Here is a 17,517-nt window from a genome sequence, read left to right as displayed (position 1 = left end):
GACTGGAGGATAGAAGGTAAAGATGGATATGGACATAAATAAGTTTTTTTTGGTTTTGTTTTGTTTTGTAGGAATAAGGTCATTGAGAGAGCTTGTGCCAGGTGATCTGGCACATGGCCAGGTCAGTGACAGTAGACAAGATTGTCTACTCAGAGTGGAGAGGTTTGGGATTGAGTAGGGGGCTAAGGAGAGTTCTGGTAAAGGTTTGGAACAGTGTCTGAAGAGTCAGGAGACAGAACTAGAGGAATAAGTAAAAAGGATTGGTGAGTAATTTGTATAAATTCTGTATAGCTGTGACTATCATTACTGTTTTGGGGGGTTGTTTTTTTTTTTTTAGCTCTGTGGTACTCAGCCACTTGAACAAAGCACTAGTGCGAGTAGACTTTAATATTGATGCAGGGTTGTGTTTTTGTTGGGCAGGTGCAGTAAAAAAACAAACAAACAAACAAACAAACAAACCCACAAAGGAATCTAAGGGCACTGAGGAGGAGGTAACAAGAGAGTAATAAATCGTGATGGTCAGTGCTGAGTGGGGATGGAAGAGAGGCCAGAAAGGGACTGTAAGGGACTTAGGAAAACGTGAGTGTATCACCAACCTAGAGGGCTTTGTGACTTGTCATTTAGATAACTAAGTGACCGTCATGCAGTAAAGTCATCAGACTTTGTTTTCAGAATGTTTTAATTTTATTTTGTATGTCAAGTGAGGTTGGGAATAGTTGATTTTAAAATGCTACAGTATTAGATTTTGAAATTATCTTGAAGTCATTTAGTTCCACTTTCTACCCAGGGCATGAGTTCTTCTTGTAGCGTCCCAAATGGTCATTAAGCAAAAAAGATCATTTTATTTAGAGATTAGCATGACTGATCTGCTCTTGATTTTATACTTTATAATAAATGTGATACATGCATATTCACTCTTTTTCACGCTGTATTTTCTTTGTGTGTGTGTGTGTTTTCTTTACCAGCCCTCCTCTGATGCACAGGATAAGCAGTTTGGTACCTGGAGACTGAAAATCACACCTGTTGATTACCTTCTGGGAGTGGCTGATTTAACTGGAGAGTTGATGCGGATGTGTATTAACAGTGTGGGGAATGGGGACATTGACACCCCCTTTGAAGTGAGCCAGTTTTTACGTCAGGTTTATGATGGGTTTTCATTCATTGGCAATACTGGACCTTACGAGGTTTCTAAGAAGTTGTATACTTTGAAACAAAGTCTGGCCAAAGTGGAGAATGCTTGTTACGCCTTGAGAGTCAGAGGCTCAGAAATTCCAAAACATATGCTGGCAGATGTCTTTTCGGTTAAAACAGAAATGATCGATCAAGAAGAGGGCATTTCTTAGAATACCGTCCTCAGTTGTTATTCTCTTGAGAGACCAGTTTGTAAGACTGTTATTTAGTATCTCGTGGGGGCTTTATTGTGGCTTTTAAATAGAAATGTTTTCAGTGGTACTTGTTTTAAATTGTAAACAAGCTGTACATAAAATTATCGAAACGAATCATTTCTTACATCTTCCCCATGAAAGTTTGCATACAAAGGTTTGCATATATGCCTATCTGTATTTTTGCTGGCTGTAGTTGATCGTTTATCTTTGTAACGTGAACATGCTTCGGAGCGCACTTTCTGCCATACCTATTTCAATTTACGTTGTGTGAAGTGTGGAGTGGTAGTATTTAGCGGAAGCCATTTATAATTTAAGTTGGTGATTTTGTTATATATAGAAAAGATTTCCTAGCTACACATCTGGACTTGAGCTTCCCGTTAAAATTTCTTGGTAATATTTTGTGAAGCCTCCAAAATAGGCTTATTCCGTAGAACAAGAATTAAAAATTATTAAGTTATCAGTAGACTTAATTTTATGAAGTATTATAGTGAGAATTCATATTATATTCTGGCCAGTTTTTAGGCCATTTTGAACCCATTTGAAAGAGCCTTCCAGAAAAATTAACAGGTAACCTAGATTTTAGTTTCTACATTTAATTTTTTTATCCTTTAGCACATAAAGTCTGGTAGTGAATTGGAGCTAACATGGTAATATTTTCCCTGGTGTTTGAGTTCAATTATATACTTGTACATACATCTGAAAAGCTTTTAGTAGTGATTATTTAGCAATTCTTTTGTTGTCGTTCTATTACATTAGGCATGTTTCTTATAGATGCATCTATAAGAAATTACATTTAAATAATTACAGTGAAGTTTGAAATTTTTGAAATACTGAGTTAATTCAAGCCTTTATAGTTGTCCAGTTGTGTTACTTAATAGTATAAAAAGCTGCCAAAGAAAATTTATCATGTACAATTCAGCAATAAGACAATTGCCAACACAGTTGGGAATAACAGTGGTAGTCTTTAGTAATATTTAGAATTGGAACTTGCCTACTGAAATTAGTTCTAGATTATTCCCTGTGATGTGAAACTGATGTGAGCATGACACTATTGGCTGACAACCAGACATTTCCATTTGGTTTTGTGAGTTTTGAGAATCTAGATACTGGATTTTATTTTTGGAACGATTAGCTGCTCTGTTTGCAAGGCCTGATTCTTTGAAAGTGAAATTTTCCAAAAAAATAATCATGTAAAGGAAAATAAAACATAGACATGCCTGATAAATTAGGTTGGTTGGTTTGTTTTGGTGGTAGCATTTCTTTCGGTTTCCCTATTTGAAGACACACTGCTAAAATATAGTCTCATTACGTATTTCTGTTTCTGAAGTTAAATTTATAATGTTAAAGGTAACATAAATAAATGGATTGATGAATGTCTTAAAGATGTTTAAAACTGAAGTCTTTAAATAAAATATTAAAAGAAAAGTTAAAGCTTATTTTTTGATCATATTGAGAAATATTTAATCAAAAGGTTGTAGAATTTTGGGCCTAAATAGGAAGCCTAGTACAGACTAACTTAATATGGAGATTTATTACTTAAAAAAAAAAATTTTTTTTAATGTTTATTTTTGAGAGAGATAGAGTATGAGTTGGGGGAGGGGGGGTGTCAGAGAGAGAGAGAGACAGAGACACAGAATCTGGAGCAGGCTCCAGGTTCTGAGCTGTCAGCACAGAGCTGAACATGGGGCTCGAACTCACAAGCCGTGAGATCATGACCTGAGCTGAAGTTGGACACTTAACCGACTGAGCCACCCAGGTGCCCCAAGATTTATTATTTCTCAAAATAAGTCCAGAGGTAGGGAGGGCTTCAGGAAGGACATCTCTGTACATCCCATTGACCCAAACTGGGTGACATTCTTATCTTTCTAAATTATTTAGTGGAGAGGAGAATGATATCACCTAATAGACCAAAATACCATTTTTCTGAGAGGAGAAGGGCAAATAAAAGAAACTGAATTAGCGCATTATCATCATATGAGAAGGGGAAAATAGCCTTGGGGTAGGCAGTCAACAGTATTTACTACCCATGGATTGGTGCCATCGCTGTTGGCGGTGCATATTGCATATTGATATGCAATATTAATTGCATATTGATATGCAATATTAATTGCATATTGTAATTATATATTGCATATTAATAGAGTAGGTGTTAGGACAGGATAGTAGAGGATCTCTAAATATATCCTGAATGTTTTTCAGTTTTAAAATAGTTGCTCTGATAGCATCAAATGTTGTCATGTTTTTCATTTTTCATCTTTATTATAAAAAGAAAGTGGTTCGAGGTTACATGGCAAGTTACAATTCTGGAATAAAATTGGGTTATTTCCTTCATAAGTAATTCCTGCATGTATTAAATCAGTGGTTTTCACAATCCACATTGCATAGCCATAGGGCTTTTTGAGGGTGCCTCAAAGAAAGGTGCTACATAAATGGGTGATTAGCAGAATGGATTCAAAAACTTGATTCAAAGTCTTTGCTCTCTACAAGGATTCACCTTAGATTCAGACACAAATAGATTAAAAGAATAGAAAGAGATATTCCATGCAAAGAGTAACCAAGAGAGAACCACACACAACATAGACTTTAAGGCTAATATTTTTGTTTTTGTTGGAGACAAGAACAATATGTAATGGTAAATGGCTCATTCCATTGAGAATATGTGGCGATTATAAACACACACACACACACACACACACGTTAACCACAGATCCTCAAAATACACGAAGCCCGATCTGACAGAACTGAAAGGAGAAATAGACAATTCAACAATAATGGTTGCCAACTTCCATTCCTCACTTTGAATAATGGATAGAAGAACAAGACATGAGTAAGGGACTCGAGGACTTGGACAACATGATAGACCTGAGAGACCTACATAGAGCACTCCACCCAGCAACAACAGCAGATACCTTTTTTCTCAAGTGCGTGTGGAACAGAATCCATAAAATGTCAGGTTACAAAACAAGTCTCAATACTTTTAAAAAGCTAGAAATACAAAACATGTTCTATGACCACAAATGGAATGGAATTAGAAATTAATAACAGGGGCGCCTGGGTGGCTCAGTCAGTTGAGCGTCCGACTTCGGCTCAGGTCATGATCTTGCGGTCTGTGAGTTCGAGCCCCGTGTCAGGCTCTGTGCTAACAGCTGAGAGCCTGGAGCCTTCGGATTCTGTGTCTCCCCCGCTCACGCTCTGTCTTTCTCTCTGTCAAAACTAAATAAACATTAAAAAAAAATTAATAACAATTGGGAAAATTCACGAATCTGGAAATTAAGCAACATATTCCTGAATAACCAGTGGGTCAAAGATGAAATCACAGGGAAATTAGAAAATCTTTCAAGAGGAATGAAAACCACAAAACACAATGTATGGGATGCAATGAAAGCAGGATTCAGAGGGAATTTCTTTATATCTTTAAATCCCTACATTTAAAAAGAATGGGGTCAAGTCACTAACCTAAACATCTATCTGCCTTTAAGAAACTGGAGAAAGAATAGCAAACTACAAAACAATTAAGAGAAAGGAAATGGTAAATATTAGAGTGGAAATAAATGAAACAGAAAATAGCATCAGACCAAAAGATGGTTTTGAAACAATCAACCAAATTAACAGAATGGGCATGGGGATTGCAGGTGACTGCTAACAAGCACAGGGTTTATTGCTGAGATGATAGAAATGTTCTAGAATTAGTGGGAATGGTTGCACAACTGTGAATATATAATACCCACTGAATTGTACACTTTAAGATGGTGAAATTAATGTTTTGTGAATTGTACCTTTGTAATCATTTTTAAATGCTTTTTAAAAAGTGGATTGAGGGGCGCCTGGGTGGCGCAGTCGGTTAAGCGTCCGACTTCAGCCAGGTCACGATCTCGCGGTCTGTGAGTTCGAGCCCCGCATCAGGCTCTGGGCTGATGGCTCAGGGCCTGGAGCCTGTTTCCGATTCTGTGTCTCCCTCTCTCTCTGCCCCTCCCCCGTTCATTCTCTGTCTCTCTCTGTCCCCAAAATAAATAAACGTTGAAAAAAAAAAATTAAAAAAAAAATAAAAAAATAAAAAGTGGATTGATTGCTTCGTTGAAATTTTGCTAGTATTGCCTGTGAAACTGGGTATGATATTTTGCTTTTTTTTAAGAAAAAAACTATTTGTTCAGTTTCTTTTATTGTTTAGGACCATTCAAGCTTTTCATCATTTCTTAATGGTAAGTTTCAATGAGTTATATTTTTCTCAGGTTTTTTGATACAAAGTGTTATTAGTATTATTGCATTTGTATCTTGGCTATATCTGTAGCCATAATATATATTTGTGTTATCTCTCTGTATATACTTTTTTTCCTTCTACTCAGTTTTGCCAGATGTATTTCCATTATGTTAGTCTTCAGAGTTACCTTTTGCTTTATTTGGCTTTTTTCTTTTAATTTTTCTTTTTCTTTCTTCTTCTTTTTTATAAATTCCAATATGGTTAACATACAGTGTTATATTAGTTTCAGGTATACTGAATTCAACAGTTCTAAACATTACTCACTGCTCATCATGATAAGCATACTCTTTTTTGTTTGTTTGTTTGAGAGAGAGAGAGAGTGGGGGAGGGGCAGAGAGAGCGGGAGAGAGAAAATCCCAAGCAGGCTCTGCACTGTCAGCGCAGAGCCTGATGTGGGGCTCCAGCTGAGGAACCAGGAGATCATGACCTGAGCTGAAGCCGGATGCTTAATTGACAGAGCCTCCACGTGCCCCAGTTAAGTGTACTCTTAATCCCCTTCACCTATTTCACCCATCCCCTCCACCCATCTCTCCTCTGGTAGCCATCAATTTGTTGTCTATAGGTGAGAGTCTGTGTTTTTTTGGTTTGTCTCTTTTTTCTTCATTCGTTTCTTAAATTCCATATATGAGTAAAATCATACGGTATTCTTCTTTGACTTATTTGACTTCGCATTATACTCTAGGTCCATCCATGTTATTGCAAATGGTAAGATTTCATTCTTTTTAGTGGCTGAATAATATTCCATCGTGAGTGTGTGTGTGTGTGTGTGTGTGTGCGTGTGTGTGTGTGCGTGCGCATATATACACCACTTCTTTATTCATTCACCTATATTGCTAGACATTCGGGCTGCTTCCATACTTTGGCTGTTGTAAATAATGCTGCAGTGAGCATAGGGGTGTGTAAAACTTCTCAAATTAGTGTTTTCGTATGCTTTCAGCAATACCCAGTAGTGGAATTACTGGATCGTCTGGTAATTCTATTTTTAATTTTTTGAGGACCCTCCATGCTGTCTTCCACAGTGGCTGTTACAGTTTGCATTTCCACCAACAGTGCATGAGGATTCTTTCTTCTGCACATCCTTGTCAACAACGTGTTGTTTCTTGTGGTTTTGATTTTAGCCATTCTGACAGGTGTGAGGTGATATCTCATTGTGGTTTTGATTTGCATTTCCCTGATAATGAGTGATGTTAAGCATCTTTTCATGTGTCTGTTGGCCGTCTGGATGTCTTAGGAGAAGTGTTTGTTCATGCCTTCTGCCCATTTTTTAACTGGGATGTTTTTTGGGATTGAGTTGTATGAATTCTTTATGTATTTTTGGATACTAACCCTTTAGCAGATCCGTCATTAGCAAATATCTTCTCCCATTCAGTAGGTTGTCTTTTAGTTTTGTTGATTGTTTCCTTTGCTGTGCATAAGCTTTTTATTTTGCTATAGTCCCAATAATGTATTTTTGCCTTGTTTCCCTTGCCTTAGAGAAATCATTGCCTTTGCTCTCTTCTAGGGTTGTTACGGTTTCAGGCTTCATATTTTGGCCCTTAATCAGTTTTGAGTTTATTTATGTGTATGGTGTAAGAAAGTGGTCCAGTTTCATTCTTTTGCATGTGGCTGTCCAGTTGTCTCAGCACTGTTTGTTGAAGACCGGCTTTATTTTTGGTAGTCTGTTTTCTGTTTCATTGATTTATACCTTTATTCTTTACTTTCGTCTACTTTTCTTTGGGTTATGTTCTAGTATCTTTAATGATTATAATATTTTTTACATTTTTAAAAAGTGTTTATTTATTTTTGAGAGAGAGAGAGAACACGAGAGCAAGCGAGGGCAGAGAGTGTGGGAGAGACAATCCCAAGCACGCTCTGCACTGTCAGCGCAGATGCGGGGCTCAAACCCACGAACCATGAAATCATGACCTCAGCCAAATTTGGAAGCTCAACTGACTGAGCCACCCAGGTGCCCCAGTATTTTTTACTTTCTAATTTTTTTGAGATTTTTTTTTTTCTCCAGGTCTTAAAGACTGATTTTATGATTTGTTTCAATAAATGCTTCTGGAATACATAGTAGTAAGATATGGTGCTGACTAGTCTCCTTTCTGTATAGCCCTGGATTGACCCACCTTGATTTCCTATTTTTAGAGGTCTAAGGATCCGCCCCCCCTCCCCCCACACACACACCCTCTCCCCAGTTGGGGAATTAGTGCGTGCCTGATTAGCTTCTATTAGCTAACTTTTATTGTTTTCCTCCCCATTCAGCTGTTAACTCTGTGGCTTCTCTTAGTATCCTCTATCTTGTCTGTTCAGAAAAAGTACCTTTGGATTGTTACAGAAGTTACAATTGTTTGTTTTTGAAGAAGTGCTTTGATTCTCTCTTCAAGTGCAGTTTGTTGCATCCAGAATTACAAAGGTGTTTTTGGCAACTGTTGCTGCCCAGGGCAGTATTCATTGCTGCTAAGCCAGAGATCAGTTGGTCTTCCAGATCGTTCAGTAAACCTCTGTCAGTTCCCAATTTGGGATGGCTCTCCAAACAATGAACAGGGTCCTAATTTCATTGGCATTCGTGAGGTTTTCAATATCACTGTTCAGCACCCTCTTACTCTGTGCTTTGGGGATCCCAGAGGGATTATGGACAGGATCAGTGTCCTTGGACCCATTGTACTTAGAGCCACCCAGAAGTCTAGGAAGTACCTCATGGTCAACAATTTGTTCAGTATGATAAGTGTCACATCTGCAACTCATAGCTATTTATTTATTTATTTATTTATTTATTTATTTATTTATTTATTTATTTTAGGTAAGACTTGAAAAGTTTTTAGGTGATTTGTACATCAAATTCTAACCCACAGGTTAATAGCAGCATTGCTGTTTGCCTAAAAGTGCATTTACACAAATTCAGTTGATTCTTACAGCTCTGAGGTAGGCAGGGAATGATCATATCCCCTCCCCATGCATATGCTTTCCTTCAGATCCTTTTATCAATAATGTAACTAAGACCTAGAGAGGTTGGTTAAGTAACTTGCTCAATGTTATCTACCACATGTTAGACAAAAATTTGGGTTAGAAGCCACATCTAATGAAGTTTAGATTACAGCTTTTCTGCATAGCACACTACTTTTTGTGGTTCTAATATTACATGTGACCTTGAGCGGGTTTACCTTCTGCCTTAATCTTTCTGAAACTTCATTTTCTCATGTGTTGAATAATACCTACCTTACTTTTCTCAGATGTTTTTTATGAGTGGACAATATAATCTGGGTGAAAATGCATTACAGAGTATGAAGAACCCAGGAATATAACTTACTGACTAGACTATCACCTGCAAAATTTTGCATGTCATTTTAAGGAGATTCATCAACCCTCAGAAATCTCTATGAATGCTCTAAAACTAACTCCCTGAATCCCAGATTTAAAACATTTTTCATAAGAACAATCTGAAAATGTCTTTCACCCCATACCCTTGTATAAGCATGTTTCCTCCATTGTGATCTATTGACAAGGGCAGAACTCGATTTTGTTCTGTAAGTGAAATTCTGATGTTACGTTAGAATGTTTCTCTAGTGAGAAATGTTCCTGACTTTCATGTCCTTCTCAAATGGGTCTTCAACCTTAAAAAGCTAAGAATCACTGGTCTAGATGGTGTTTCAAGGTCCCATGCATCCTCAAAGGCTTTGTAAGTCAATGGATCTTAACTAGATGAAGCAATTCTCAGGGTTTATGAAGTAGTGGGATTTTCTTTTGGTCATTTGTTTTTTAATAATAAATGAATTTTTGTAGAATGAATGCCCCAAAGTTGTGCCCTAATAAAAGTTTTAATTTGTAGAATCACAGATATTTTAATTCAGACATTCACCTATCATGACTGTTCTTAGGTTTATGTAATTTGTGTGTCTCAAGAGAAAGGTTTTTGCTTTTGTGGAATAAAATATACATAATTTTCAGTCATGCCATTTTCAAATTTAGGGTTCCTTTTTTTTAACCTTTATGATCATTTGATTTCCACACCCTCCCCCCCCACCCCCCCCCAAGATATACTTGACAGGCAACACTGTACCTTTAAGGTATGCAAAGTTGATTCGATACATTTATAAATTGCAAAATTATTACCACAATAGTATTAACACACCGCCTCCATCCCATCACAGTTACTTTTTTTTTTTTTACACCCATTACCATACTTAGTTACACACCATTTCTTTTTTGTGGCAACAAACATTTAAGATCTCTTTTAGAGACATCTAAGTATATGAAACAATACTATTATCTATGTACATTAGATCCCCAAACTTGTTAGTCTTTGTGTACTCTTTGAGCAATACCTCCCTGTTTCCCCACTTCCCAAACCCTGGCAATCACCACTTTTTGTTTTTTTTTTATAGACTCTGTGTAAAGGTGATATCATATAGTATTTGTCTTTCTCTGTCTGACTTACTTTACTTAGCATAATGCCCCTCAAGGTCTTTCCAACTTGTGGCAAATGGCAGGATTTCCTTTTTTCTCATGGCTGAATAATACTACATTGTGTGTGTGTGTGTGTGTATTGCATCTATATCCATATACCCATGGACGGACACTTAGGTTGTTTCCATATTTTGGCTATTGTGAGTGCTGCAGTCAACATGAGAGTGCATATATCTTCAGTATCCAGTTTTCACTTCCTTTGGATATATACCTTGAAGTGGGATTGCTAGGTCATATGGTAGCTCTTTGTTTAATACTGTTAAGGACCCTCCACATTGTTTTTGATAGTGGCTGCACCAATTTATATTCCCACCAGTAATGCACTGGGAGTCCCGTTTCTCCACACCCCTGTTAACAGTGATTATCTCATGTCTTTTGGGTGGTAGCCACTCTACCAGGTGTGAGGTGATCTCTCATTGTGGTTTTGATTTGTACATCCCTGATGATAAGTGATGCTGAGCACCTTTTCACGTACCTGTTGGCCATTCATATGTCTTCTTTAGAAAACAGTTCCTCTGCCCATTTTAAAAGTTGTTAGTGTTTTTGCTTTTGAGTTGTATGAGTCCTTTATATATTTTGGATATTAATCCCTTATCGGATGTGTGATTTGCAAATATTTTCTCCCATTTGGTAGGTTGCCTTTTCATTTTGTTAATTGTTCCTTTTCCTGTACAGAAGCTCTTTAGTTTGATGTCATCCCACTTATTTATATTTGCTTTTGTTGCTTGTGCTTTTGCTCCCAAAGTGTTTATTTCTTACTGGTCTGCTTTTCCTGGAAAAATCCTATTTGTAACCCCTCTCAATGATCTTTTGAATAGTATATGCAGTTGGATATGCCAAATCACAAGTGTTGCTTTAAGAACCATGACAGAACAGAATCCAGGCAACAGAAGAACACAGGACTCAAAGTCCAGAGCTTTTTTCCCCATTCATAATGCAAATAAAAGCCTCCCAAACTTCCTGTCTGATATAATGCACACACGCAAACATGTTCCCATAGTCGTTCCTGGAACACTTCTTAGTACTTGTGTGTGGAGGTAAAATGGATAGAAGGCTACAGCAACATCAAGTGGGCAGAACCCTAATGCCACTGATTCTTTAGGAGTGAACATTTGGGTCATCCACCAGGTAGAGAATCTCAATTAACTGAGGTTTTGGCTAAAGACAAAAGGGAACAGAGAGGATGAGTAGTACAAGAAAATTCTAAGTATCAATGATCCCGTCAAGGGCAGTTGCAGAAACAAGGCCTTGAGTGATGATGCCTATTGTCTCCTTGCTTTTCAAAATGTGTGTTTTATATATTAATCAGTTGTGTCCCTTTTTCTTCCTCTCCTTTTACTTTGTTATTTTATATAGAGCGTGTCATCGGTGGCCACCCTTTTTAGTTTAGCGTTCAAGTTACAGGATGGCCGAGGCAGGTGGTATTAATGTAGAAGAGGCATAAGCCTCAGACATGGAGAGTGAGTGATAGAACTTCACTGGGGAGATGAAGGAATGTGGGGGAGACGCCTTGATGGCATGGAGGATGGTTGCTGCACTTTAGGTGGAGGCATGATGTTTGGAAGTTTCAACCCTGCTGGTGGGATGTGTGTGAGCTCCGGGTACAATGCGGTGGAGTCTGCCGGGCATTACCTGTTGCTACTAAACCTGCCCTCTAAACTCGCCCTCCGTGTCTAGGGGCTGGAGGCCTGGAAACCACATTTCCTTGATCCTCTTGCTAAGAGGATTTTACTTTCAGTGTACCAATGAGAGGCACACGTACCGCTTGAAAAACAAAGGAGAAATAGAAGCCGTTATCGTTCCCTCAGCATCAGAGGGCAGGCCTCGCGGCTCGTTCCGAAGGCATACGTGAGGTTTCGCAGGGGCTTTTGCATTCTGTTAATCATCTGCTTCTGTGCGACAGGCAGCTGAGATCATCCGCCGTGGTTTCCTGTAATTCCTGTGACTTGTGGATTTCCTGAATTTGCTGGCAGCTTTCCCTGACCTCCCTTTCACCCAGCTCTTCCAAGGTTTTGGAAGCACCTGTATTAAATCCTTTCCTGAGTGTAATGCCTAGAGTGCTTTCTGTTCTCCTGGCCAGAACGCTGACTAATAGAGACAGTTTTCGGATACGAAACACAGATGGTTCTTAATCATGGGAAGAGATGCCTAATCTCTCTCATAAGAGAAATGCAAATTAAAATGACAGTTTATCACATTTCATTTCTCAGATGGGCTAAGATTTGAGAATGAGAACACCGTTGGTATGGGGAAAATAGGCACTCATGCTGCTGTGAAAAATGGAAATTGCTATTGGCCTATGAAATTGATACTGTTCTCCATGGGGACGTTGAGGCAGTGTCTATCAAGTTTATTCATACATTTATGAAATTACACGTTCAAAAAATACTCCTACAGCATTGTTTAGAATACAAAAATGTTTGAAATATGAGTGTTGTCTTATAGAGGACAAATTAAATAAATTATGGTACAGCCAAGGGCGCCTAGGTGGCTCAGTCGGTTGAACGTCTGACTTCGGTTCAGGTCGTGATCTCTCGGGTTGGAAGTTCGAGCCCAACATCGGGCTTGCTGCTGTCAGCCTGCCAGTGCAGAGCCCGCTTCAGATCCTCTCTCACTGTCTCCCTCTCTCCCTCTGTCTCTCTCTCAAAAAATAAGTCATTAAAAACAAATTATGGTACAACCATACGATTAAATGCTGTAAAGCCGTTAAGAATGAGACAGTTTTGGGGCGCCTGGGTGGCTCAGTCGGTGAAGTGTCTGACTCTTGATTTCGGCTCAGGTCGTGACCTCACAGTTTCGTGGGTTCGAGCTCCGTGTCAGGCTCCGTGCCAACAGTGCAGAGCCTGCTTGGGATTCTCTGCCTGCCTCTTTGTGCCTCCCCAATTTGTGCTGTCTCTGTCTCTCTCAGAGTGAATAAATAACCTTAAAAAAATTTAAAAATAAGAATGAGACAGTTTTCGCATGTACTGTTATGGAAAGACTTCCAAGTTACTTTAGCTGATAATAGCAAAATGTAAATATGCTAGTATTGTGGGAAAAAGTTAAAAGAATATGTGTATATGTTTTTGTTAATGCACAGGATACCTCTTATTCAGGCGTGAATCCGTACACAGGGCTGAAAAAGCCAGGTGACACATTTATAGGCTTTCTATCATGTAAAGAGCTCAAAACCAAGGACAATATTGGTGTTATTATTTTTATCAGTTTTGGTTCAGTCTTGTCCAAGGAAGATTTGAGATGTAAAACGATGTGGGTTTGTGGAAGGTAGACCAGAGAAGGCAGAAGCTTTTGTTTTTAGTAAACAGTGAGAACAGCTGCTAAAATCACATTTTGATCCTGAGTTTTATAGAATACATGCGAAGCCTTGTTTCCTTAGTGTCTGCAGCTAAGTTGGGGTACACTTTTTAAAACTATGTTCCAGGCTATTTTTAAAGACTTACAGTGTTACAGAGTTTCATTCCACCTCTCCATCCCCAGAAAAACTACCAACCACAAGATTGGAATATATTTTCTTCTGCTACATATTTTAATGTTTTTATTATATATAATGTATTGATCCGTAAATAATTTGTTTGGTTTACATTTATTTATTTATGTTTTCTTTTCATTTCTTTAAAAAATTTTTTTGGGGGGGTTTACTTTATTTTATTTTTTTTAATTTTTTTTTTCAGCGTTTATTTATTTTTGGGACAGAGAGAGACAGAGCATGAACGGGGGAGGGACAGAGAGAGAGGGAGACACAGAATCGGAAACAGGCTCCAGGCTCTGAGCCATCAGCCCAGAGCCTGACGCGGGGCTCGAACTCACGGACCGCGAGATCGTGACCTGGCTGAAGTCGGACGCTTAACCGACTGTGCCACCCAGGCGCCCCGGGGGGGGGGGGGTGTTTACTTTAAAAATTTATGGCAACAGTGTCCCAGTGTCCGTATCTTTTTGCAACTAGTTTTTTTTTCATTTAATATTAGGGTTTTGAAAGTCACCTTCAGCAATATGAGTAATTCTAGTTAATTCATTGTAGCTGCTACCTGGTGGTTTACTTTTCAGGATAAACCAGTTCTCCATTTCCCTTCTGCTGTTAATCTGCTGTACCCCAGACCACTCCTTCTCATTTCTTAATGAGCTTCGCTCCTGATTTACTGTCACTCTCTCCAACAGTTAGGCCCATTTTAATCCAATGGCAGGTTCAAGATAAATGAAGATAGGTGCACCTGGGTGGCTCAGTTGGTTGAGCTTCCGAGGTCGGCTCAGGTCACGACCTCACGGTTCTTGAGTTCAAGCCCCACATCAGGCTCTGTCCTGACAGCTCAGAGACTGGAGCCTGCTTTGGATTCTGTGTCTCCCTCTCTCTCTCTGCCCCTCCCCCACTCACACTCTGTCTCTCAAAAATGAATGAATGTTAAAAAAAAAAATGGAAAAAAAAAAAGATGCATGAAGAGAACCCTTTTAATATACTGGCTTCTCACATATTTAAGCCTCTTTCTTCCAGTTGTATTTCCTCCACTGTACCTCTGCTGTCCACTCCCATGGTTATGCCCAGGACCTTACCGTCACTCTATACTTATTAACTCGTGTTCTCAATTGTCTGCATCCCATTCTCTGCTTCACGCCTGTCTTTTTTTTTTTTTTTTTTTTTTTTAATCGGTTTATCAGTTTCTAGTATCCCAACTTCAACAATTCTTAGAACCCTGCCCTGGGACCTTCAACCTGTCAATCCAGTTAACTTTCCACTGCTCATTAACCCCTTTGTAGCCTCTTTTCCTTTATCTCCCACCTTCAATTTCATTGCTACTTATTACTGCTCCCTTGCATACAATGTCAACTCCCTGGCTCCTCGCTTACTTCATCATACTTGTTGGCAAGACTAAAATCCAGATCGAATCCATCTCTACTTCACACCTGCCTTTATGACACGGAGCTAGGACAGGAAAAATAGCCACACCAACTGGGCTCATCTCAAGCTTAAGACCATGAATTTCATGTGGGTCTGTCTGATTATTGCCTGGCAATCCTACTGTGTTTCCTTATTCCATTTCTTCTTCCTCTCTCATAGATGACTATTTCGCCTTGTCCCCTCTTTTAGTTACCTCCCATATCACCTCCCTATCCTTCCACTTGGCCAATGGCTATGAAAATTGAAGTAAACAAAGGCACCTGGCTGGCTCAATTGGTAGAGCGTGCATGCGACTCTTGATCTCAGGGTCATGAGTTCAAGCCCGGCGTTGTGCGTGGGGCCTGCTTAAAAAAAAAAAAAAGTGTTGATAGTGTTAAAAAAAAGTTTTGAAGTAAACAGAGGAGAATTTCCACAAGCTCATCACATTTCACAGCCGGCACACACAGTCACACACTCGATACCTTCCTGCCTCCTGCTACTTGTGCTTTTCTCTAGGGTCAACCTCTCCACTTGTGTACTGGCTCCTCTCTCGTCTATTCAAGGACTAGTCCAGCAGTTCTCACCTCTATCCTGAAAGACTGATTTTTGTCTTCCTACTGGAACGTCCCATCAGCATACAAATGTACTTTTATTGTGCATATCTTTGCTTTTTTTTGAGAGAGAGAGAGAGAGAGAGAGAGAGAGTGAGAGTGAGTGCATGAGATCCGGAGAGGGACAGAGGAAGAAGGAGAGAGGCAGGCTCCACGCTGAGTGTGGGGCTCCATCTCATGACCATGAGATCAAGACGTGAGCCAAAATCAAGAGTCAGGTGCTTAACCAATTGAGCCACCCAGGTGCCCCTTATTGTGCATATCTTAAAAAAAAAAAAACCCAAAACCCCCCAACTCTTTATCGCCACTTTCTGAAAGAGACGTGTATACTTTCTGAATCCAAATCCTCTCTTCCCATCCTCTCTTGAACCTACTTAGACTTTTATCCCTAACACTTTTTTCCAGAACTGCTCTTCTCCAGGTGTCCGTTATGTTATTTAGTTCAGTATCTAACCTTCTGTCCTTATCTGACTCCACCTGTCAGCACTATTTGACAGAAGTGATCATTCTCTCCTCCTTGATACACTTTTCTCCACTTGCTTCCAGCCATCACACTCTTGTCTTCTTCCTGTTTGACTAGCTGCTCCTCAGTCTCCTTCGCTGGGTCCTTCCCATCCCCTTCACCTTCTAACATTGGACTCACTGCCTAAAGCTCAGTCTTGAACCTCTTCTCTAACTACATCCATCCCCTTAGGTGTCTTATGCAGTCTCCTGGATTTAAATAAATACCATGTATATGCTGACAATGGCAGCCCAGACCTCTCTTCCGAACTCCCGATGCACATGTCCAATTCCTAATCCAACATTTCCCTATGAATGTCTGATACACAGGTGCAAGTTAACATGTCCAGAGCTCAGCTGGTCTTCTCCGTTCACACCTGCTCTACATGTTACCTGCTGCTTCTCAGTTGGTGATGATTTTATCCGTCTGGTTGTTGAGGCATACATGATAATTAATAGTCATCCTTGACTCCTCGCTCTGACTCACATTCCACATCCAATCTGTCAGAAATTCTGTAGGCTCTATGTTTAAAATACAGCCAGAATCCCAACATTTTTTATTGTCCTGGTCCAAACCATCACCATCTCTTACCTGTGAGTGTGCAATAGCTTTTGGCTTCTGCCCTTTGCCGCTGAGAAGCCAAAGTGATTTTTTTAGCAGGCAGTCAGATCACTTTGCTTCTCTAAGTCCCAGCAGGGGCTACGGATTCATCCAGACTAAAACAGGCAAACCCTTGCAATGGCCGACAAGACTCTACACGAAATCTGCCCGCACCACCCCCTCCCCGCCCCCGCCATCCCTTCATTTTAATCTAATATTCTCCCTTTGACTCACCGCCTTCCAGTTTATGGATGTTTACAAGGTCTGTTTCTTCTGCCTGGTTGCTCATTTTCCCCAGGCATCTGCTTGTTAATTCCCTCCTCACTTTTAAGTTTGTGCTAAGATGCCACCTTCCCAATGACGCTTACCTTGACCTAATAATTTCACTTGCCATGTGCCACTTAACTCCCAACTCAATACTGCTGCTTTATACATTTTCAGAGGGTGGCATTTCATAAAGTATACCATGAATGGAGTCCTTGAAGTTGTGGGAAGTAGCGTTCCCTTACTACCTAAGTAATATGTAACTAACTTATGCATTATACTTACTATGTTTCCCTTATCTAATAGGTAAGCTCCTCAATAAGAGGAATGCTTGTCTGTTTGACTCACTGGTGTATCCCAAACATCTTGAACAATCCATAGCATACACTGGTTACGTAGTCAGTATCTACAGAATAAAACAGATTACTGTCAAGTTTTGGGGGGCATCCCGCTGGCTCGGTTGGCGGAGCGTGCAACTCTTGATCTCGGGGTCATGAGTTTGAGCCCCGTATTGGGGTTAAGAGATTACATAAAAATAAATAAAATCTTAAAAAAAAAGAAAAACAAATTTAAAAAGATTA

General features: G+C 39.4%; 1 protein-coding gene across 1 annotated transcript in view; it reads left to right on the top strand.

Annotated features, from left to right (window-relative positions):
* Nucleotides 1-2,810, top strand: part of TSNAX (translin associated factor X) — a 32,116-nt gene extending 29,306 nt beyond the window's left edge. Inside the window, exon 6 of the mRNA XM_043596307.1 lies at nt 966-2,810. Within this exon, the coding sequence (XP_043452242.1) occupies nt 966-1,343 (378 nt within the window). The 3' untranslated portion in view covers nt 1,344-2,810. The remainder of the gene's footprint in view (nt 1-965) is intronic.
* Nucleotides 2,811-17,517: the final 14,707 nt, after the last annotated feature.

Source organism: Prionailurus bengalensis, chromosome D2 (assembly GCF_016509475.1).
Source record: "Prionailurus bengalensis isolate Pbe53 chromosome D2, Fcat_Pben_1.1_paternal_pri, whole genome shotgun sequence".
In the NCBI taxonomy this organism is placed as follows: Eukaryota; Metazoa; Chordata; class Mammalia; order Carnivora; family Felidae; genus Prionailurus; species Prionailurus bengalensis.
Note: the sequence above shows the minus strand (reverse complement) of the source record. Positions and strands in the feature narration are given on the sequence as shown.